Genomic DNA, 23,555 nt, shown 5'->3' with positions numbered 1-23,555 from the left:
GAATCATTCAGCGTTTTTACTCAGCCAAAAAAATTCACTTGACACTGATTGTGTAAAATGGTGATAATTACTTCTCCTCCCATGCAGCAAAGGTCAAAATTGTTTCAAGCTGCTGACGGACAACAAACCTCCAACTTGTCCAGTTTGTCTAAGCTAGAGCTTTGCTTAAGACCATGACACAATTTCATGTTTTATCAAAACATGTTTTATCTACTACTAAGTTTGGCCCAAAATCGCAATGAGTTCAAACACTGTGTTTCCTCCGAATATCTCTAAGCCAAAAAGAATTTCCCATAGCAATGTATACTGATAGACCAAACACAAATAACCCCAAGGACTTATTTTTGAGTTCACGTGTAGTACATACAATATTAAAACTCTGACCGCCAGAGTTTAACATCAGATGCAATATTTTTGTTTTGCTCCCATAAGAGTTACCTATGAGCAAGAACCCAGCTGGATTGGTCTGATCCTTCTCTAAATCATGAATGTGACTTCACGTGACTTCTCTGTTCTGATACCTTGCTGTGAAATTTTTCATCCTCTCCCCCCCTTTAAAAACACACTTACTGTCCAGAGAAGTTTTTGGTACTGAATCATAAAGCGCATGACATTTGCTGTCCCAGCTGCCATAACAAACTCGCTTTGTTCAATAGTCTTTGAGCCAAACCCATGAAATGTGAAAAGGTTTGGGGCCATCACCATCGCAACATTCTTTAACGTCATCTTATTTTTGTCTCGGTGATCAATTACCCTTTGGAGGAATTCAAGCAGTACCTGAAATAAGAGCAGAACATACAGCTCAACTCTGCATGTGAAAAGTGAAGCGTGTGCAGAGTTGAAAATGACCATATGAGTGAAACATTATGTTGTATATTTTTTGGAAAAAGCTCTTAATTCCTAATAAAACCACATAAAAAGCGATCAATAATAGAAGTGTGAATATATCTATTCACAGAATGGTAATGCAAGTTTTTTTTCCTTCAAGTAATGAAGTAAAACAATCTTGTTGGTTTTTTAGGTATATTTTCAAAAGCATTCATGTGACTTTGAGGCCCTGCACAGAAAGATTTTTTTTCAAAACCTTTGTTATGCAGGTGTATAAGTAATATCCCACAGATGCTTGTGAGGACATTACTGTTGGCATTTGTTAAATTGAAAGAGAACACAACAGTGCCAGCTGTCATGGTTATGGGAACATGGAGTGGCTAATTCTGTAAGGTAAGCAATTCACAAGTAAAACACTGCATTGTGAATGACAGGTAGCCAGTTAGAAACTGGCAATTTTCAAATAATTAAGTTCCAGATATTTGTAGCACAACTCAGGAGCCTTCTTGACTGCCTCCACACAGTAAACAAACCCAACAACAAAATCTTGTTTGAACAATAAGACCTAGTAGGATTTTCGGCCTGTAATAGATGATGTTCTGAATCCTACACAAATCCTGCACTCACTCTTGATTGTAACAGTTTTAACAGTAAGCATATTCTGAAAAAAACATTAATAGCTTTGCTACAAGAAGACAAGCACAAATTAGAAGGATCCATGTAACATGTTACAAATAGCAACAGGAAGTGTAAATTTCTAGTTTATTGGGAGGAGAAACAAACAGCACAGAGAAAAGTGAGGAATAAAAATGAAGAGCTAAACCCACTTCATAAAAGGAAACTCATATCCATTGTATTCTAACACTGTTTACTTTTTGCACTGGAAATAATGGCTGCTGCAAAAAAAAAGGGAACAAAACTTCTAAGAGAAAAGGTTGCTCACTGGGAGATTACTATTGCAATCTCCTGGAAAAATTTCAAGGCACATTCTTAAAAGTAATTTGGGAGGAATTAGTGCCCTAAGTTTCTTTTTTTCTCTTCCAAAGTTATGTGAAATATGGGGGGAAAAAAAGAATCACTAGTTTCAGCATTAACTTTGAACTGAAAAAAAAAAGAAAGTTAAAAAGACAACAGCATTCATTACAGTGGATTCACAGAAACAGAAAATCACAGAAAATCCTTATGCAGGAAAATAGTATTAACAATTCTAACCTTCAGGGTGTCTCTGTTTGCTTCAGGTAGAAGGATAACCAAAAGATTCAAAGCTTGCAGTTGCTGTTTCCTTGTTGGGAGATCTGCCAGTAAAGCACAGGGACCTCAGTATTTTGAAATTGTTATTTGTACTCTTCAAAAAGCATGATTTCTAAGTTGAAACCTCTTGCAAAACGCTGAATGCATACACATGGCTAATTATCATAGTATGACAAAGGACTGGCAGATCCCGGTTTTCTGATACTCATTTCCAAATGTTCTTTTAGGATTCAGTTGGTGTGTGACTCAGCAGTCTCCTGGCAATGTCTTCTAGATGCCGTGTGATTTCTTCTTTATTTTGCAATGCTACAAGAAGGAATAGCTAACGGTTCTTCCCTTCCTGAGCCTGTGCCCTAACATAAGAAAGGGTACATTCAATGCTACTTTCACAGTTTCTCTGGTTGCCTTCACAGTTGCACGATCTCCCAAGTCACCCACACAGAATGAATACCACATGTCACTGAGTAAGGCAGGTCTCCAGCGACATAACCAGCAGCAGCTGCAACGGCAAACCAGCAGGGATAAAACCAAGAGCAGAGAAGCTTAACAGGCATCTACAGCAGAGAGTGCTGTACCAAACGAGGCAAGCTATAATTAAAGAAAAGTAACATTGGTTCTGCCTTTTACCAATTGCTCAGAGGTGCATCATTCATCCAAGCTGCACCATGAGTGCATCCCTACACTCCTCCACCTCCTAGAAGAGCTCCTACATTCTGGCAGTGCAGAAAGCCCCAACTCTCTCACATGTGTCACTTCCGATAAACTTCCTCCTGGCATGCTTTAGAGGACATGCCCTGGCAAGTCTGCTCAGAAGATTCTTAATGAAACAGGCCATACATAAAACAAGCAAGGAAGGAGGTACCTGCACAACATAGTTTTATCACACTATGTCAGAATTCAACAGGGCTGTTCTCATGCTGGGAATCCTGCTGAGATTCCAACTGAATTGCTATTTCAAATACATTTCATCCAAATCAACTCGGGAGACATCACCAAATAAAAATAAAACTTAATTGATGAAATAAAAAAACAAACACCTTGATGACTACTTTCTACCATACTAAAAATTAAAGATTTGAAAAAATGTGTGGCAAATTACATAGCCATTGAAAACATCAAGTAGTGAGAGCAATGTATCTACCTGCTTTAGAAAGACAGACATTCAAAGTAAGCCTTAAATTCAAAACACCGTATGTCACAACGTTCAAAAAGCTATGAGAATCAATCTTTTCCTAGGAGAATAAGCAAAACTACAATTTCAAAACAATTAAAATCATTACTTAAATCAGGAGTTTTTGTCTGCTCGCCTAAGTAACAACTGAATTTTAGTTGCTTACATTACTTAAATTAACAAATTAAATTGTTCAAATTATGTTGTTTAAATATTTAATTCTAACCCCACTACTTAGTCACAGTATAATAAAAAACACTAATTACTGACACAGAGATGGTCCTTTTTCTCCACCACCTAATTTTACTACACTCAACCAACAAAACAGACAATTTAAACAATGGGAGGCTATGAAGTGCTATGTCTGTTTTGAAGCAAATCCATTGGTTCAATATAGAAAGTGGTTTGGATCCTGCCACCTGAGTATTTCTGGGTAAGTTAAACCACATAAGCCTTCAGACAGCTCAGGAGCACAAGCAGAAACCCTCCTGGCTCCGACCACTATCCAGTAAGTGGAGCAACCTTGTGGAGCTGTTTGCTGCCAGCACCATCTGAAAGCGTTCTGGCCAGTTTTAACTTGACACTCGGTATTGCAAAATCAACAACACTGTGCAGCAGGCCAAAGCACCAGCCCCCTACTCCAGCCAACCGGCCAACCTAATGGCATTGAAAGGCAGCTCACAGCTGGGAGACTTGACATAGCCTGCCCTTTTAAAGAATATTTGTCAGTCTGCCTGTCCAGGGGAACTCTCTGACCCCGAGTTTAGCTCAGTTGGTTGGAGCATGGTGCTAGCAATGCCAAGGCTGGTGGTTTGATCCCCATATGGACCATTCAAAAAGTTGACTTGATGATCCTTGTGGGTTCCTTCCAAACCAGAATATTCTGAGATTCTGAGAAAGCCCCTCTTAGAAAGGAGCCACTGCTCTGCCTGCAGACAAGGGGAATAGAACTTGCAGGCCTGTGTTGACTGGGGAGTTAAGGTATGTGGGTTCTCACTCCAGATTCATTACCACGAAGCTCTTCCAATTACAGCGGGTAAGTTTGCTGTCTTGGTGACCAGTTAACAAGGAGGACATTTTCACAAGAACTTGCTGATCTCAAGGGACCACGGATGATCAGCAGTACTCACTATTCTGCTCTAACGTCTCTTATAAACAGATAGAAGACCCTAAACAGTATAAATTATCATTTGTTGTATTTCCTGAAGAACTGCTTATCTTTGTTGTGGTTTTCTTTTGAAACAAACACTATTTATAAACTGAATACTGTCATATACATTTTCCATATAACCCTTGAATACCTCCTACTATCAGAAACATTAGGAAGTAAAAATGTGCTTTCATAGTATGTGTAAGCTATTAAAATAGTTGTTACATGAAAGATGCTATTTGTACATTAGCAAAATTACGCCCATCTCTTCTCAGAAGAACTAATACTGTTGTTATTCAATTTGTTTCTCAGCTAAGCAGCACTTCTCTGCACGGGTATCAATTCTTTCAGCAGAGACAGAAAGGACACTACTCACTCTGCACATCTTGGAAAGCTTTGAGATATTCTACTGTGAGGAGTGGCTGAGGCAGTTCGCGGATGAAGAGTTTTAAAAGACTTGCTGCATCATGTTGCTTTACATTTTCCCAGTTGAAAGTCCCTTCATAAAATTTTGCTTCCAGTTCTTGGCAAAGGCCCTGAAAGGCAATGGATACAGAGAGCACCAGTAATACTTGGCTGCTGGAAGTCACACATTATACACACAGCAATACTTTCCACACTTTGAAAGGGGGGAAGGATATCTGAAATACCACTTAACTCCAGCTGCTGCTCATCTTTTGCTACAAAAAAGATAAATTTAGGATCAGAAGTACTTCAAGCAAGCATACAATAATAGGCAGCAGTCAAACCATATGGGAAGAAATCCCACAGGCCTGAGTCAGGGCCATATGGAACATACAATAAGAAACAGATATCATACTCAAGCACATAAGGGTCACGACTTTCCCTTTGCTCAAATATTAAGACTTGCCTGATAAACAGAGCAATTCTGAAACTGCCACCCAAGGGTGTTGCTGTAATGCATACATGGCCATTTTCATAAACAAATAAGGCAATTATGTGTGTTGACACACAGCTTCTTATCAAAATACACACTAAGGTGAGGCTGGTTCTCTTTTTAAAACACAGGGAATGATTTGTGTAACTGAACAGCTGAATGTCTTGCCATCTACAGGGAATTCCATGTTGCTGGGCACATGTAGATTTACCTAGCACTGGGTGTCAAACATGCCCTGTGTGGAAGTGGACTGTCCAGCAAATCATGAGGTTATGCAGCAGAGTAAAGAGCTCTGAAAGTCTCAGTGGAAGGTCATAACTCTGGGGCTGGGAAAGGGCAGGATGCTGTTGGCAGCAGACATTACCATATCCCGGCCCTGCTCCCATGGCAGTGCTACTACTGAGCTTTCACAGATGCACAAATGAGAATGCGCTGCAAAGACCAAATCCTTCTTAGTCTACTGCTAAGCATCAGTCCTGATCTCACACCCACTTCATTTATTTCCTAGTCTGGCAGAGTGAGAAGAAACCTCAGTATAGGGCCAGGGGCCCTGAGGCACCTCTCACAGGTCCCTCCCTTCTTCTAGCTCAGTTATTCTGGACAGAAAAGGAGGACAGAGACACTGGCTTGTTTTGTAAAGTATGTGCTGTGGAAAAATATGGCTGTAATTATTTGTCTGGACAAGAAGGGCACATTAAAGAGAGGATATTAGATACATTTTTAAGTTACCCTTCTCATTAAATTTAACTTTGTCTAAATGGAAAATGGATCTATTTCCAAAGAAAATGTGGACACTTAGTTTGATATAAAAGTTGGGTGTTCTCAACTGTGCTCCAGAGAGATATTCTGTCTCCACTGACTGTACTGGAAGTTCAAAGGTGCAGCGGTCATAACTCAGATGTCTAAAGTCAAGTGGGTATGATTTCCTGATCATCAAAAATAGCAAGCTTTAGAAACAAAGATGAAAATTCTCCCTCTGAGGCTCATCAGCTTCTCCATCCACATTCAGACCAAATCACTGCAGCAAATGCAGTATTAAACATATAGATACAATCATTTTATATGAGAGGCAAAGGCAGAGATTTCAACTGTGTGTCCTATTGCTCCAATGCTTACATTTTAAAGTAAATGTTTTTGACTACGGGGTATATCCAATGCACTTTTAATAATAACTCTAAAATCAATAGAATATGATAGCAAAGTATTTTTCTGTGTTTTTCTATAAAACTGTATAATGAGGAAAATACTGGCTTTTCCCTGTTTAAGAAAATTAAGGGAAAACTCCAGTCCTTTAGTATGATAAATTTCTTGCTTCTTAAAATTTTTTCTATTCAAACAAGTAAAAGAACATAACATATTTGCTAACAAAACTGTTGCTTAATTTAAAGAAGTAGTTCCTGCAAATAGAGAGGTTAAAAATAAATGAAAGTCGAATAGTGAATGATCCACTGCTTGGGAAATTTTATTAAGCTAATAAAATCAAAGAACAAACAAATAAACAAAATCACTAAGAAATCACTCCAGTTTGCAAAGTGCGAAGTGGAAATTAAAGAACGGAGGAAAACTGAAAAAAAAAAATTAGTATCTTAGTTACTGGTAAATAAACAAACCCAATTTCCATAATACTCCCTTCTTTAGTTGTTTCTAATGAACCAGCAGCTGGACCAAGTTCTACACAACAGAGGCTGGCAGACGTCTTTGGACAGCTGAATCCACTTAAATGGTCCTTTCTGTTTAGAATTTAAGGCCAGTTCAGACCGTCTTTTTAACACATTGAGTCTTGGCATGAATCATACTGTGCATTTAGCTCCCTGCATTAAGGCAAATACTGGGGAAGAGTCTGCATGTAATTGGCACTCACCCTGCGAAGTGTTGGTGTGCACAGACGTGCCTAACAAGATTGAGCTCAGTGAGCCGAGCAGTTATATTGCTGTTCATAAAAATAAATGTGAGAGGTTCTTCAGAGCATGCTGCCTGCTTTGCCCTGTAACACAGGTTAAGTCTAGCTATTAAAAAAGGCTCACAGCGCCAGAGAAATGCTTCCTCCTGGGGTGGAAAGACTGTGTATGAACTGTTCAGATGATTAAGCTGGTTCAGGGAAAAAGCAAAAGGCTGGAAAGCTCACGCCAAGAATTAATGAGATTTTGGCACAACTGAATTTGAAATGTAAATTTGACTCTCCTTCAAACTTGAACTCCAGTCTTCCCCCCAAAACCACACTGGGTGAAAACATCATTTCTCTGGCTAATATAATTCAGTTTTCTTTGTAAAGAGATTTTGCTTTCTGTTTTTGAAGATTTTCATAACAACGGGATGGTAAAATATATTTGTATGACAAAAAAAAATCAGCAACCACAGATATTTTGGGGGATGTTAATAACCTTTGCAATGTTTTACCTTTACTCTTGTTGCAACTCCTGGTATTCTAAGAAGTCCTTCTGTTTCCAGAGTTGTCTCTTCTATCTGGGCAATCAGCTGTCAAACACAAACAAAATTGGCATGAACAAAGATTCCAATTAAAAATTACTGGCAGACAGTTCTGATATATTGGAGCCTTTACGCTTGTATCTCTCTCTGTGCATATGCATCTGTGCACACAGATATGTAACAAGCAGAGGCTCAAACACAGTTTGCAAATGGATTACAGTTGTTGTACAAGAAAGCTTTAATGTGGTTCTTACCCTTTTTTATGAATACTATTAAAGGAGAGTTTGTCTAGTTTATTAAAAAAGAAAACTCTATGCTTTTTAGCTCCTTCAAGCCTCTTCTGAAGACCAAAGAATTCTTTTTAAAAATTACTGTGGCTTCAAAATTATATCCCAATTACTACCCTTGTTAAAATGTCCAAATCGAAATAATTAAGGTAACATTCTCATAAATACTCTAGGACTTTACTAGAGGAGAACTAAGAACTTCTAGGCTTTAAAGAAGTTCCTGATTTGCAAATTCTCACATTCTCCTAACAAACTCAAAAGTTTGTAACCCTTCGCATGGATAAATTTGCAGAAATTCCATAAAAATACTTAAAACCCATATCATAATTTTTTTTCTCTAAACAATATGCCTAGAAGTATTCACTGAAGGATGGATTTATGAGTATTCAAAACAAATCTGTAAATGGCAAAAGCTGATGACATAATTTTAGCACAAATGGTTCCCACAATGTTTAACTAGGGCAGTGCCTTTGTTACATGCCTTCCTGCACCAGCTCTTGATTAAGAAAAATTATGCAACACAGTTGTGTTTTTTCCAGTTACAGAAATTAATGGGAGTTTACCTACCATTGTATTTATGTAACAGATAAATAAAAAAGATTGGACAGAAAACCCCACAAAGTCAGAGAACAGCACTTGAAGTGTCACCCTAGTGCATTTTCCACGGTTAAAAAAGAAAAAAAAGAAGTGTTAACTGGCTCCATCCGAGTCCCCCTGTACCTGGCTTACACCAGATCAGTGGCTGCCACTCACATCTGCTGGGCACAAAGATGCTGTGGGCAGTGTGTGACCTGCCATCATCACCACTTCTGGGGAAGGCAAGGCCCGGTGGCACGACTGGCAGCCACGACTCCTTCACAAACACTCACAAGTGACCCCTTGGCACACAGCAAGAAGTGGCCACCAGCCACCACCAACCTTCTGCTGTGGGAAATCCCCTCTTCATCTCTATCAGGGCTGCTCTGCATGGCCTTCTTTGCAGGCCAGAGACTAGAATTACTGTCAGCAGAAACTTCTGATGAAGATACATGAATTGGTATTACCATCAGATTTTCTAGTTGGAAAAGCCCTGACTAAATTATGTCACTATTTTTAATTTAAATTCCGTAATGGAATAAAAACTAGGTGTATTTTTATTTTTAATTAAGCAGCCTTCCTGTTAACTTGCTTTTCTTTTGTTTCAGTGATAAACAAGGTACATTTAAAAAAGCAGAATGAACAAAATTACTCTCTTGCACTTTATATAAATCCCCTATTCCTGTGAAGCACACACTGCAGAGAACAGGCAGAAGAAATGGGAAACTTTTTATTTTCATATTCTCATTTGAAGTAAAACTGTATTCCAAATGATGCCTCCACCTTGCAAAACAAATCACATCTATAAGCTATTAATGTTTATGTAGAACTTTCAATGTTGCTAGGATAGCAGAGTGATCAATCACTGTTTGCAATTTGGTTTCTCAGTTTATAGATAGCATCTTTTCCAGGAATGTGTTTTTATGATTCTGAGGAAATTATTTCTGGCATGAATGACACAGAAGTAGTTTTCAGACCATGATGCAAAGCTACTTTGAGATTTCTGTTGCTCAAAAAATAACAAGCACATTCACAAACAGACTGAAATGGTGATGACAGAGAACTGAGTTTCTGTCAGTTTTAGGACAGGTCCACATACAGTAGTTTATTTTCTTCTCAAGAAATGAGACATACTATGCATGGGCAGTAAATCCAGGGTCTCCATCATCTTTCCAATTATCTCCCCCATTACCATGACATGATATGGGCCATACCCCTGTGTACTAAAGCAACAAGTCTTCTGGAAAACCACCTGACCTGTGAGTTTATTTCTTTAATTCAAAATATGTCTGATACGATGCAAAGTATCACATTTACTGAATTAGTAAGTAAAGTTGCATGTAAAAGTTACAATAACTTGGATGGATTAGAGTATTATACTGAAAACTGCTACAGGAAGCAAATCCAGGACAAAATGTTATGTTCTTGTCATTTGCACATATGTAAAAACTTGACTTCTTCATGCCTATGTACCTTTTGAAAAATCAGTGGGATCTTGGTTCCTGGGACCTTCTTCTGATCCTGTTCCAGTAGAAGTGACAATGGGACACCAAACAAGCCAGAGTCTGAAGAATAAAGCAAAAGAAACTGAGATCCACATCTTTTCCAGTACATGTGATACTGGAATAAACCCACATTTCTGAAGCAGTAAGTCTATTTGATGCATTCAGAGCTATTGACCTTTTGTTTAAAGTGTTTTAATGTCTTTGTCAATCGAGCTGTTACGCAAAACATTCTGGCTAAAAGGATTTATCATCTCTTTCTCAGGAGCCTTCTGTTTTGACTTCAAATTGCCATCCACATATTCTGCAGCACAGTAAAACAAACTGCATAAATGTACCATCTGTGTAGTTCTGGTTTGCAGAATGGGTGTAATGATGACCCTGTCATGCAGATCTTCATCACTCAATGCAAGTTATTATGGTGAAGATGGAAATGGTATGGGTAAAATATGCAGAATTTGGTCACTAAAATGAGACAAATACAATTATCACCCAGAGTTACTCTGAACAGTGCTCTCTTTGAAGGTTTGAGAAAACAGCTTTTAAATGCCTGTGCTGTTGAATTATATAACAAGGGCAGAATAGCAAGATAACCAACTCAAACTAAGAGGTTCATTTTTAAAAAAAGCAAAAGTACAGTTAATTCTTGGTTAGAAAATAACTTTTACAATAGGGCTAAGGCAATTAATTTTTTTTTTAAGGAATTTTGTTGCAGTTAATTTAGCTCTGATGAAAAACCAACCTTAGTCTTCTTGTAAATGGGACTTTCATGTGTTATGGCCCAGCTGAATAGAAGTGAATGGCCATTTAAAGAAAGCTATGCTAGTGATGACTAACCCAAAGTTTGCTGACACAGAACTTCTCTGTCAGGAGTACTGATAATTGCTGTATGTGCAATTTCTCTGGAACAGCATATAACAATACATGTAGTTAAAAACTGCTGCTTGGTATGATGCCATGCCAATACTGAACACAGAACAGATGAAATTATTAAAAAAACAACTGTCAGCCCTTGAGGAAATATGATATACATCAAAAAAAGATCAATTTCAGTACCAAACCAGAAGCTCTTGTATCTCTGTCAGCATAAAAAATCTACCTATAAAATACAAGGGACTCATACATACAGGCAATATCCATACCCCATAGCTTTATTACCTTGAAGTTCTTGTCAATAATAAAAGTTTCCATCGAAATGTAGTTGAAAAAAAACAAACTCCAGGAGGTCAATAAAAAGGCAGGGCTGGGCACAGCACAGCATTCTCCAGAAGAATGATGTTTTCATCATCTTCACATACTCAAGCACAAAGGGCAAAGTGAATAGACCCACCACTGTATGAATCAATGGGCCAAACAACACTTCAGGGGTGAAGAGGTAAAGGTCAGACAGAGCAACAAGGCACTGAAGGCAGTACATTGCGAAAGCAGATAAGCTTGGCAGAAAAGGTGATGTCATTGTCCATTTCCTACACATTGCCATGAGTCTAGACTATCTTTTTTACCTTTTATAAAAGTTTTTAATCAATTCACGTTTTATGAATGCCTGCCATTCAGATAATAATGCTGAGAGTGCAAGTCAATTAACAATTAATTTTGTAAGAAGAAGCAGTTAAAACTAAGACCCAAAATACAAGAGAAGAAAATGCTTTGTCTCTGTTTATTAGTGACAGCACAAATACTTCTGCAAGAAGAAAATTAATTCAAGCAATCAAGGTCTTGTTGATGTTTCTGTGTATGCCTTTTGCATTAAAAAAACTGTTCACTGTTACTGTAAAGTGAAGAGCATATTTTGAAGAATCTAATGTACCTTGCTGTGTATCTCTCTGTGCTCTCTGTTGCTTTCAATTATTTAAAGTGAGCTATTGCACTGTCACATTCACTGAACCTTGACAAGAGAGTTTGGCCAAAGCAGGCTTGTGATTAACTGGTAACACATTTCAAGCTCTTGTAAAGCATTTAGCAGAAGCCAAAAATACAAAAACGAAACAAAGCACTGAAAACCTCTAGCGTCATGAAATTGGTTTCCATGTTTTCTATGCTCCCAAGAAAAGCACTGTGATTACACATATGCACCAATGGCTTGCAGAGTAAAGTGAGGTGTTGCAGCTGCCTCTGCCTCCTCTGCAACAGCTTACATCTTCTACTTTATATGATGCCATTCAGCATAACAACTGCATTATAGCCTAAGTAGTAGTACTGGATGTAGTAGTAGTAGTAGTAGTAGTAGTAGTACTAAGTATAGTACTGGATGGGTAAGGCCTATATGCCACAGGAAAGTTTGTGCCAGACAGAATAGAAAACAGGTGACAAAGGTTCCCAGCATCTCCCACCTACAGCAACAAAAGCACAAAAGTCAGGTAGACTCACCTGAATGACATAATTATTTAGGCTGAAATAGACCTTTGAGATCATCGAATCTAATTGTGAAAGTAGACCATACCTACCTTCAGGAATACCCACAAAGAGCACATGCACATGCTCTTTGGGAATAAATCAGCACAGACAAACTGCTGTGGAGCAATTCTTGCTGCACAGCATGCTACTAAGATAGTTACCCTTCACTCTTTAGTTTATCTGCTCAGCGGCTGTCTTGAGTTTTAACTACAGAAAAAGAGCTAGAGACATAATATCACTTAACTTGTTTAAAGAGTGTCTTGAGTAAGCTGTAAAAATTAAATGTTGCTCAGGGCCTATGTTACTGTTTATATATTAAATATAAATTTTCTGCTGAAAAATCATAAAGAACTGGCTACATTTGTTTTGTTGGATTAAACAGATGCAATTGGTTCAGAATACAAAACACCAACTTACCTTTGGTTTTGATTTTTACAGCTTTCTGCTGCTTGAATTCTGTCCCGAGTATGTCATAGAGAGCAGTTAATTCAATCAGTGCTAAAGAATAGACTTTCTTCATGTCCTGAGGGGCTAGGTCACCAATCTTTGTGGTACCTGTTTTGTCCTTCGGCAGTCTGAAATTCTAAAAGCAGAGATTTGCAGCAGGGTGAATAATCCAAGTCATGATAAATTACTTATCTCAAAGGCTGTGCTTCCTTCAGGGTACAACCTTTCAACATGAAGCCTGCTGTTACTGACTAAATCATGGGAGAATCCCCCAAACAGGTTAAAAAGCAGATGATCTTAAAAGGACAGCAAGATTTAGGTTCTCAGTGACTTCTGGAAGTCATCTAATTCAATTGCTGCTCAAAGCAAGGCTAAATTCAAAGTCTGATTGAGTTTGTTGTTGCTGTTCAAATGAATTTTGAAAATTCCCAATAACCCCTGTGGGAACCTGCTTCAGTGTGGAATGCTCTCATGAAGACTTTCTTTACTTTGCAGAACAAAATTTCCCCATTAGACACTTGTGTCCATTAACTCTTGTCCTTTTACTTGGCATCTCCAAGAAGAGTCTGGATTTGTCCTGCTTGCAGTCATCTACTCATCCTTCCACCTTCTGCATCCTTTTCCAGTTTACAGTGGTGGAAATGGCTATCCAAGAACAATCCTGAGCATGTACAATTGGGACAGAAATCCCTTTGTACTTGTGCACACAAAATAAAATATTTGGCTGCCATATAAATAATAATAAAGGGGTTCTCTTCTTAGGGAAGGGGGATACTTAATCATGGCTCCTTTCTACTGCACTAGATACTCAGAGGCTGCAGAGATCAATATAAGGAATTTAGTTGAAAGGGTGAGGGAGAGGGACTTCCCAACTCATTGAGCTTTCTAACTCCATCTCTCACCAGCAGGCTTTTAAGTATGCATGACTCAAAGCAGGAAGGTTGACAAGACTTTCTTCCACTTGGAAAGACATATTATACTCATGAATTATTTTCTTACCCTGTACAAACCCAGCAATAGCAGAGATGAATTGCTGGTTATGGTACATGACTACAAGGGCACATACCAAAACATAAACATAATTTACAAATGGTAGATACGTAGCCAGTTCCCCACCTTGAGCTTTCATTGACTTGCACAAACATGTCTGTTTAAAAATAGCTGCTGATGATGAAGGTGCAACCAATAAATTGTAGATTTAAATAGGTAACTCCCTTCCTTTTCCTATCATTTTGCAGCTCCTTTTGTAACTGAATAAGAAATCTCATAGCCATGTCTTTGAGCAATCCTTCACAAGCCTAGCCAGAAGTAGAGCTAATGTATGTATTATGCATATATATATGCATATATACAGAAGTTAGAGCATAGCTTTTATCTCCTTGTTATACGCTGCATTAGAGAAACATGACTCAAACACTTCAGAATCCATCTCTAAATATCCATTAGTGTCTGGTTTATAATGTTTAAACTAGGATACATGGGGTAATTACTGCTTGAAGAACTGCACATGTCCTTATCTAAATTAAGTGTTTGAAGAACTGGGAAACATTACTTCAGAAACTGTATTTACTCAGACAAGTTTGCATACAGTGTTAGGAAAAAAAAAAAGACAATTTTCACACCAGTCATTAGTTTACACGTAGTAGTATTTATATGTAGCTGCATGTTCATGAACTGTTAGGCAGAGAGAGATTTTCAAAGAGATTTCTGAGGATTGACATCAAAATCCCTTGGACTATTTTCTTTTGTATTTACATGGATTCATTCAGAAAGAGCCTTTTTTATTAAGTGCTGGAAAGAAAAACTGAGTTCAAATTAGTCCTTAATTTCCTGCCATTTGACTCCAGACCTCTAACTTCTACAGACAATTCTTTCTTCATTCTCATCCTTCACCTACCTGCACTGGACAGCTGCATAAGGTTTCTACAGGCATCCACCAACCTTTTTCATATTACAATAGAGCTTTTTATTAAAGGTAAAGCATCTCACCTCAGATAACAAAAAGGGGCTGTAAACAAATGAAGCAAGGACACAGCTAATGTACAACTACCACTAAGCCACTGTTCCAGCTTAATATTGGCAGTTCACTATTGCTTACATATAGAGTGCATTTTTCCCGACAGACAAGTACATAAATAGGCATAAAAGTAGTTATTTTCATGTTATTGAGCATACTATTTCCAAAAGTAGTTACCTTAAGAAGCTCTATCTCTACAAACCTGAATTTGGCAATGTTCTTCTAACTCTAATTCACTCAGCATCTGATAAATGTCACCCAAACAGTACCTTTAGATAAAAAAAAAAAAAAAAAAAAAAAGAAACACCTACCGGGAGAAGAGTGTCACCCCCTCCACCTCTGTACATTTTGCCTACTGAGCTGTCTTTGAGATTAGCTGCCTGTTCTGCAAATGATATCTCCAAATTGATGTCAGTGTCTGAAGGTGGCATGTCTTCAAGCAGGTTCTTCTGCTCATCTGTTCCAAGACTGAACTTCGGACCTGAAAACACCATAAAAAAACCCTAAAAATCAACAGCAGCACAATCAAGCACCACTCAGTGCATGAGAGTAAGTTTTAAACCAAGTAGAAGTTGATTCTGTGCAAGCAATGGGCTTTCTGGTTACAAAGTCATTGTTCCTGTGTTTTTTATGTCAGTTGAAAATTCAGCTATTGGCAACAGTTCAGCTTTTGTAGGTCTTCTTCAATAATTTTGTCAAGACATGGGGGTTTCTCTCCTATTTATCTATTATGAAAAGATAGAGCAATCCACCTCAAACAAACAGCAGACTCCCAGAATCCTGCAGAGCCAAAGAGCTTTGGCATCAAAAGTTTCTTGCCATCAAACACTTTCCAGTTTCAAAGACATTTGAAGACAAAGTAACATTCTGCAAACAAATCAGCAAACTTTTCTGCTGTTAAGATTTCAAAAGCAATAGAGAATGTGTCCTCTATGAAAGAACTAACATCTGGGAATAACAGGGAGTACACATATCATATCTTTGTTCCATCATTCCTGTTCTCACCTCAGTCTGAGAAGTCTAGATTCCTCAAAACTCTTTGGGCATGTTTCCATGATACAGGGAACGACTAAGTACACAACAATGGCCTAACTTCTCTTTCTTTGTTCCTTAAAGGAATCAAACACTAGACAAATTTAGAACACTTTTTGTTAAAGGACTAAAGAAGCAAAAAAGGGAGAAGCAGTTCTGCCTTTAGTAAAAGAAGTTTCCCAATTTCACAGTAGATCAACCACTGCTTTTAGTCTGAAGTTAAAATATATTGTGAAAGAAGCAAGAGGAAAATTATATTGTAAAAAACAGTACTTAATACAAAGCATCAAAGTCTAAGAAAGTTTTCAGTCTCTCCACCATCCCTCTTATAATGTGTATCCAAAAGGATACATCAAGGACTAGGTTCCTTTTAGAAGACATTACAGAATCACAGAAGGTTTTCAGGTACTGCAAAAGAGTAAAGTCACAGAATAAATCAGGTTAGAAAAGACCTTTGAGTCCAACTTATGACCAAAAACCACCATGTCAACTATACCATGGCACTAAGTGCCATGTCCAGTCTTTCCTTAAACACCTCCAGGGACTTCACAACCTCCCTGTGCAGTCCACTCCAGTATCTAATCAGCCTTTCTGTGAAGAACTTCTCCTTAATGTCCAACCTAAATCTCTCCCGGTGCAGCTTGAGGCTGTGTCCCCTTGTCCTGTTGCTGGTAGCCTGGGAGAAAAGACTAACCCTCACCTGGCTACATCCTCCTTTCAGGCAGTTGTAAAGACAGATAAGATTCCTGAGCCTCCTTTTCTCCAGGCTAAACAACCCCAGCTCCCTCAGCCACTCCTCATAAGACTTACTCTGTAGACCCTTCACCAGATTTATTATCCTGCTCTGGACATGCTCCAGCCCCTCAATGTCCTTTCTGAATTGAGGGGCTCAGAACTAGACACAGGAATCAATATGTAGCCGCTCCAATGCTGAGTACAGAAGAAGACTCACTTCCCTAAGTCCTGGAGCCATGATTCTGCCACTGGCTCCGACTCACATGAGACCGCAGCCTGTTCAAAGCTAATATACCACAAGTGCGGGAAAAGTGGATGCAAATGGACATGAGTTGAGAAGGAGAAACATGAGAAGTGAATACGTTCTGGTGTAAGAATGTTGTATAATACAATAAACTCATTTTTTTACAATGCTGTGGGAAATTTTTGTATGGCCTGGAATAACTACCCTATGACAAGACAGAAAAAAGTTCCCAGAAAATAGTTACAGGTACAGCAAAAGCTGATTCTGAAGCAGGGGAAAGCCTGCAGATAGGCTGATTAAGAGGAGGAGTCAGGGAAGTGCTGCTCTACACCAACAGTATCAGGTCTGTAAAAGAACTGAGCTGAAAGCGTGTAATCCAAACAACATATGAAGCAGGAAGTTTAAAAAAAATTACAGCAACTCAACATTTTTTCTAAATTATATCTGTATCTTATTGAAAGACAAAACTATTCTCTGACATTCTTTAGAGTGAGTCCTGAAAATAACCTCAGTCAGCCAGGGCCAAACTCAGGGGACTTGATAGACATGCAAATGGCTGAAGCCACCACAGCCACTTTCTGGTTAGGCACAGTGCTTTACACAACCACTCCCACGTCAAAGTACTTACCTAACCTGAGACACTTTCAGAGAGAGGAGGTGGATTTGAGTTAATAATTTGACTCTACTTACAACCAAGCAATGCTGTGAGAAGTAGAACAGAACATTTTCCAATTCTGCCGGTTGAGTGTGTTACTCATCCCTTGTTTTTTCCAGAGTGGCTTCTGCTTACTTTCCACAGATCCCAAAATGCCTAGGGCATATGCTAAAGATTAAGCTGATCTTGAAACTAGAGCTGCTCCTTTTGGTAAAGAGATATCTGAGTCCTCAGTAAGCAAACATATCCAAGGTCAAATTCATCCCTGACTCTGATCCTTGGCCTCCCTGTGCATACATCCCTATCTATCATGTAAACTGTTTAATGCATCCAAACTGAATGAAAACACTTTCCCGTCCCCCCAAAACTTTTGTCATGCTAATGTGGCCTATACCTGACCTACATACTCCCTACCAGTCTAGAAGGGATCTGATGTTAACAAACAAAAAAGCAGTAGCTCCTATTTCAGTCCTCTGGTCATACGAAGGTGTCATGTAAGGCAGATGTCTCACTAATGCTCTGCACATTTTAAAGATCTGGAAATGCTGCCGTGGTGGGGAGTTTCTTCCTGGTTGTAAAGCCTTGCTCCCATTGTTGTACATTCCCAAACTAGGCAGCAGCTGTAAGAGGAAGTAGCCTTGGTGTTCTGCCAACCTGCCCACCACATGCAATATTTAATGAGAGAAATGTAAGTGTGATACAGAAAATGTAAATATTGTCTATGAGGATGTGAAAACCGTATTTTACATGAGTTCTGTACCCTTCCCTTAGTTCACAGAGCTATTTAAAGATAACATAAAATGATGGGTTTTTTTCAGGAACAAAACAAGGAAACATTGCAAGTGTCAATCGTGCTATGTCCTAGCCTTGCTAGGGAATCTCGAGTATACACCAATGAAGCTAAGCTGACAGATCTTAATTTACAATTGAAAAGGTAGAATGATTTTTTCTATGACTGACAAAGCACTTCTCAAAAATGCTAATTCATACGTGGTTATAAATTGAAAATAAAAGCTTCATAATCATTTCACTGACACTGTTACTTTGGCTATAGGATCCTCATTTATCATGTAAAATAATAAGCAAAACCAAACTCTTTAATTAAAAACCACCAGATTTCAGTTTTTTCCCCTATCAATAAGCAAATATTACTGCTCTTTAGCCTCATATATACATGGTACACACAATTCCTTCATCCACTCTCTAGATAGTTATGCTTTGGTGCTGTCCTTATACAGAGGTTTTATCTATTATTCTTCCCCTGTAGCTAATCCTATGTTCAGAGAAACAACTGCAGTCACAGTGAACTGAATTTTACTAGTCCCCTATTTAAGCTAGTAGGTATTTAACCTTTCATCTTTTATTATTTCCATTTTATTTCTTGAGAGGTCTCAACCAATAAAGTTATTTACTCTTTTTCACAGGATTCCAAAGAAAATGACTTCTTTTCTTTTGTATCTATTGAACATATTGCCAGCTTTGCAGGCCTTTAGTGAGTGTCACGGATTGTTAAAACAATAATGCCTTTTGAGAGCTTAATACATTATTCTGAATTTTCTTTTTGTTTCCTGTAGACACACTCCATACCTACATGAAACAAAGGGACTTACTATCTGTGAGTTCGCATATATCATTTAGTCAAGAAACAAGGCGGGGTTCACATAGCCCAGGTGTGCTCTAAGGGCCAACCACTAACATCTTCAGCCTGGCAAAAGCACTTGGGAATGCAGCATTCAAATAGCCCATTAGGAACAGACTCATCACCTTTGGAGTATGGCCAAGAAGTTTTTTACCATAGCAATTCTAAGACATCTCAATTTAAGCTTTTTTTAATAATGTCCGAGATTATGCTCATATTTTTTCAGGTAAAACTGGGACAACTTCTGTGTCAAAGAGGGTTTCCATTTTAAAATAGTGTCCTTGGATTTGGACTTCATAAATATTTAGTACCTCTGAAATATCATGCACTGTTTACTTTTTGTCTTAAATTCATTCACTGTTTGTATAACACTAATTAGCTCATCATTCTGGAGGAAAGATCACAGCACAGCACTGAAACAGGTGCAGTGCTTTTAACACCACCAAACTTCCATGGCTTGGCTGCAAATTGAACTGATTTTTCCTTCCTGCTCCAATCTTGGGAGCAGAGCCCACTGCAGCATGTTGACTGGAGCAGGAGTGTATCAGGATGTAAGCAGGCTGCATTTGCCATCCACATCACAATCTGTGCTGAGGAGAGCTAGCATATGGGATGTGCCGTTCAGAACTTCCCATTTCTGAAGGGTTCATCAGGGCCACAGGGAAAAAAAAGAACCAGATGTGATAAAAACTCTGTAATAATTGCTTGGTAATTTTCCAGCTCTGAATCCTACAATGAAGTTTATTGACACAAGCACCAGGCATCTCTTCCTTCCCTTGTGCTGAAGCAGCAGTCTGGCAGTCCTACCAATTTTTTTACTGTTCTTACTGGAGTGAGGTTTGCTGAGAGGGCAGGAGGGAAATACTTCTGGAAACACACAGATTTGGTGTTATTCAGGGCTGGTTTACATTCATGTCTCCCACTTCAACTGCCATGCACATTCTGTATTGTCCACTGCTGTTTTCCAAGTCTAATTCTAAAGTAACAATTTTTCCAAAATGCTACTGGTCAGTACTCTAGAACTGAAGCAGAACTTTATTTGGTGGCTTAATTACAGCTAACTAACTTGCAATAGGTAACTTGATCTGCCTGCTTAATGCAGGTATAGGGTTCAGTGTAAGATCGATGTGCTATCCAGTCCCCCAGAAGAAGAAAAAAACCCAATATATAAACAAAGCAGAATAACAGTGCAGCATCTTAAAGCTTAAATGGTTGCCAGTAAATAACCTGATCCCTACAGGGGTGGATATGGTGGTATCATGGACAGAGCGCAACCTTTACTTTGAAGAAATCTAACACGATGCAGGACAGCCACCATTTTATCATTGGGCCTGAAGAAAAGCAGAAAGTTCTGTCAAAGTCTTTCACTGGAATTCATACTCTCAAAACAGAAACTATGGAATCAGCTAAGGACTTCTGTGATGTACTATCCTGGCAGTGAGAGGAAAGGGTCTTCCATGGGTACTGCACCTCTCTTGTGTGATCACACACCACTGAATACAACCTACATGCACATAATGCTATTTCATTTCCATTTTCCTTGAAAAGGTAAACAACCTTTTTCTTTCATCCCTGTTTTTCTTTTAATTTGAGCTACAGATATATAGCCAGTTCTCACTCTTTTTTTTGATGCTTACAGTCCAGCCAGTTCTTTTGTTTTTTTTCTTATAGTCCATTTGGTTTTATTCTTTTGTGTGCACTGATGAGATTGTGCATAGGCCTTCATTTCCTGTAATGTACAGCAGAGATAGACCAGAAGGGATAAATTAAGGATCAGAAATGGCCTGAGCATAAGCTACAAAAGGAGACTTCTCCCAGATAGCTTGATTATAAGATGATCCCTGATAATAAACAGGGTTTCTCAGTTGACTCAAAGGACATTACCTACAGGCACACTTAAAATTCTACACACAAACAATGCAGTCCAGAAAAGGTTTCTCATTATAATTTAATTTTTTTGAGAAGTTACTTAAAATATGGACCCATGTAGTAGCTTGTGTAGTTGAACATCAACAAACCAAAAAGAAAAATAAATAAAATAAAGAAGAGAGTAATTTGGCATTACCTTTTGTTCCATCATGTGTTTCATTTTTGTTTTCACTTGTTCTCACAGTTGAAGGTTCACTTCCTTCACAGACCTACGAAAGAAATAATAAATATGCATGGCTATAAAAACCTAGTGCATGGTTGTAGAAACCCCTTTGACTCTGTGCAGGATTAAAACACACACCTGCAATTCAGGGGTATGTAAAAGCACATCTCTGTGTTTCAGCAGAAAACCCCCTGCCAAAGTCTAAGGGGATCTGAAACCTAGGTAATTAAAAAAGAAGTAATTAAGTCAATTCCTCTTATTCCTGGAAGGCTAAGTGGGTGAAGGACTTTATTTTCCAGAGGGGCAAAGAATAAGAAAATGCATTCTGACCTAAAGCTGTAGTTTGCACTGGAAAGAATAGGGAAAGGGAATCTGGAGGAGACATTTTGACTGACTCAGACCAAATTCCTTTCTCTTGAAAAAGCTTACATGGTTGCCTCCCCTAGAGAGCAATCCCATCCCTTTCACAGGGCAGCCTGACATTAATATCTGGGCTTACAGCTCAGATTTCCAACAGCAAAATCAGGATGCTTTGAAGAGACGAAAAATGGGAAAGGATTTGAACCATCCTCTCCCTTCTACAACGCTGCCCTACCCAGCCTCAAGATGTGACACATTTTGTGAACTGGATGACACCTACTATAGACAAAAATATTTCAGAACATGTAGAAAATCTATGCCCATATATATGAGTATACATAGACCCACATACATTTTTACCCAGATATCATTTTTACTTTTTGGCAACTTAAACTAACAATGAATGTTTAGCACTCTGTATTTCTAATTGTATTTTACTCAAGCAATTTATAACTCCATACTTACCGAGAAGACAAATACAAGTTTTAAAGATTTCTCCCATTAACACAATCTGTATATTCACTTCCTTTTTTTTTTTTTAAACAAGTATCTTGAGAGGATGAAGAAGTTGACAGGACTGCCCAGAAAATTATCTCTCTTTCACAAAGTAGCAGAAGCAGACTGGGAAGCTGTCAAGGTATCAAAAGTCGAGCTTCTCTTTGGGAATATGGCAGGAAATTTAGGAGAAAAATTAACACAATTGTTGTGTTGATGTTTTACATCAACACTATTGTTTTACCTTTCCTCCTGCTTTCCTCCAGATGAAGGGAGGTTACAGGATTTTCAGAGGCTATTATTAAACTGGAATGACTTCATACAGCTGCAGGTGGCTTGAGTCCTCTTTTGTTACTTAAAAAGCTTTCTAATGATGGGCGAGTAACAAAGCACTGAGACATGTCACCTAGGGAGGTAGTGGAAGGTACTTCACTGTGGATACAGAAATTCTGCTAGCAAGGATTTTCTTGCTATTTTCTAAGTCCGTGGGAGACTTTTCTCTCTCACAGAAGAGGTAGCAGGGAATGTAAACAATGAAACACCTGCAACATTGAGAAGCCTTGTTTATACTATAGTAGAAAAATATTTGGATGTAGAAAATATTATAGTCAAAAAACAATGGGTGTTTTAGGATTTTAGCCAATCACCCCCAAGGGGTGGCTGATCCTTGTCCAATTAGACTATGAAGAAAAAAGTCTATAAAAGAGTTTGTAAAATAATTAAATAAATCAATCTTGCTGCACAATTCCTGCCTGCTGGATCTTCTCTCCTCCTCTCTATGGCTGCAGGACACGGTAAAATACCCTAATGCATTCTTTAATACTTAACTACAGGCTTTCAGTGACAGATTAGGTGAATAACCACAAGCAATGATTTTTGAACAATTATCTTGCTTTGGAGAAAGGAATGAAGTACAAGTTTGAGGACCCATACTTGTATTACTTTATATCTGTCAAGGAGACAAGCTTAGAAGGATTTTTTTCCCCCAATATCTCTATATTTAATAAATAGCCATTTGTTTTACACATCTTAAATGCCTACAATAATTTTCTGCTTGCATTACTTCTCAGTGATGTCTTCAACATCAAAACATGGAGTTTAAGAGAAAAAAATCTACCTAACACTGTGACATAGGATTTTCAAAAATTACAGTATGTAGCTTACATACCAGAACATGAATATTTCTTGTGCTTTACTGAAATAACACACTTGAAAGAGAAATTACAACACTTTAAGCTACATGGCATTTTACCTAAATTGCTCTGCTATTAGATCTTGTAATTTTTAGGTAGAGTCAATTACAAATCAGATCCCAGAGAGCTTTTATGGAGTTAATATCTCTTCTGCAACCATAG

At 38.3% G+C, this 23,555-nt stretch overlaps 1 protein-coding gene across 4 annotated transcripts in view; it reads right to left on the bottom strand.

Moving 5' to 3' along the window:
- The window catches only part of ARHGAP18 (Rho GTPase activating protein 18), a 94,857-nt gene that overhangs the window by 12,282 nt on the left and 59,020 nt on the right, over positions 1-23,555 (bottom strand). For all 4 annotated transcript variants that reach the window (XM_069010794.1, XM_069010795.1, XM_069010796.1 and 1 more), the window contains 8 exons: positions 21,319-21,391; positions 15,260-15,429; positions 12,902-13,067; positions 10,062-10,153; positions 7,696-7,773; positions 4,777-4,936; positions 2,041-2,123; positions 571-777 (listed from right to left, as the gene is read on the bottom strand). In XM_069010794.1, the coding sequence (XP_068866895.1) occupies positions 571-777; positions 2,041-2,123; positions 4,777-4,936; positions 7,696-7,773; positions 10,062-10,153; positions 12,902-13,067; positions 15,260-15,429; positions 21,319-21,391 (1,029 nt within the window). The remainder of the gene's footprint in view (positions 1-570; positions 778-2,040; positions 2,124-4,776; positions 4,937-7,695; positions 7,774-10,061; positions 10,154-12,901; positions 13,068-15,259; positions 15,430-21,318; positions 21,392-23,555) is intronic.

Source organism: Aphelocoma coerulescens, chromosome 3 (genome assembly GCF_041296385.1).
Source record: "Aphelocoma coerulescens isolate FSJ_1873_10779 chromosome 3, UR_Acoe_1.0, whole genome shotgun sequence".
Taxonomy (NCBI): domain Eukaryota; kingdom Metazoa; phylum Chordata; class Aves; order Passeriformes; family Corvidae; genus Aphelocoma; species Aphelocoma coerulescens.
Note: the sequence above shows the minus strand (reverse complement) of the source record. Positions and strands in the feature narration are given on the sequence as shown.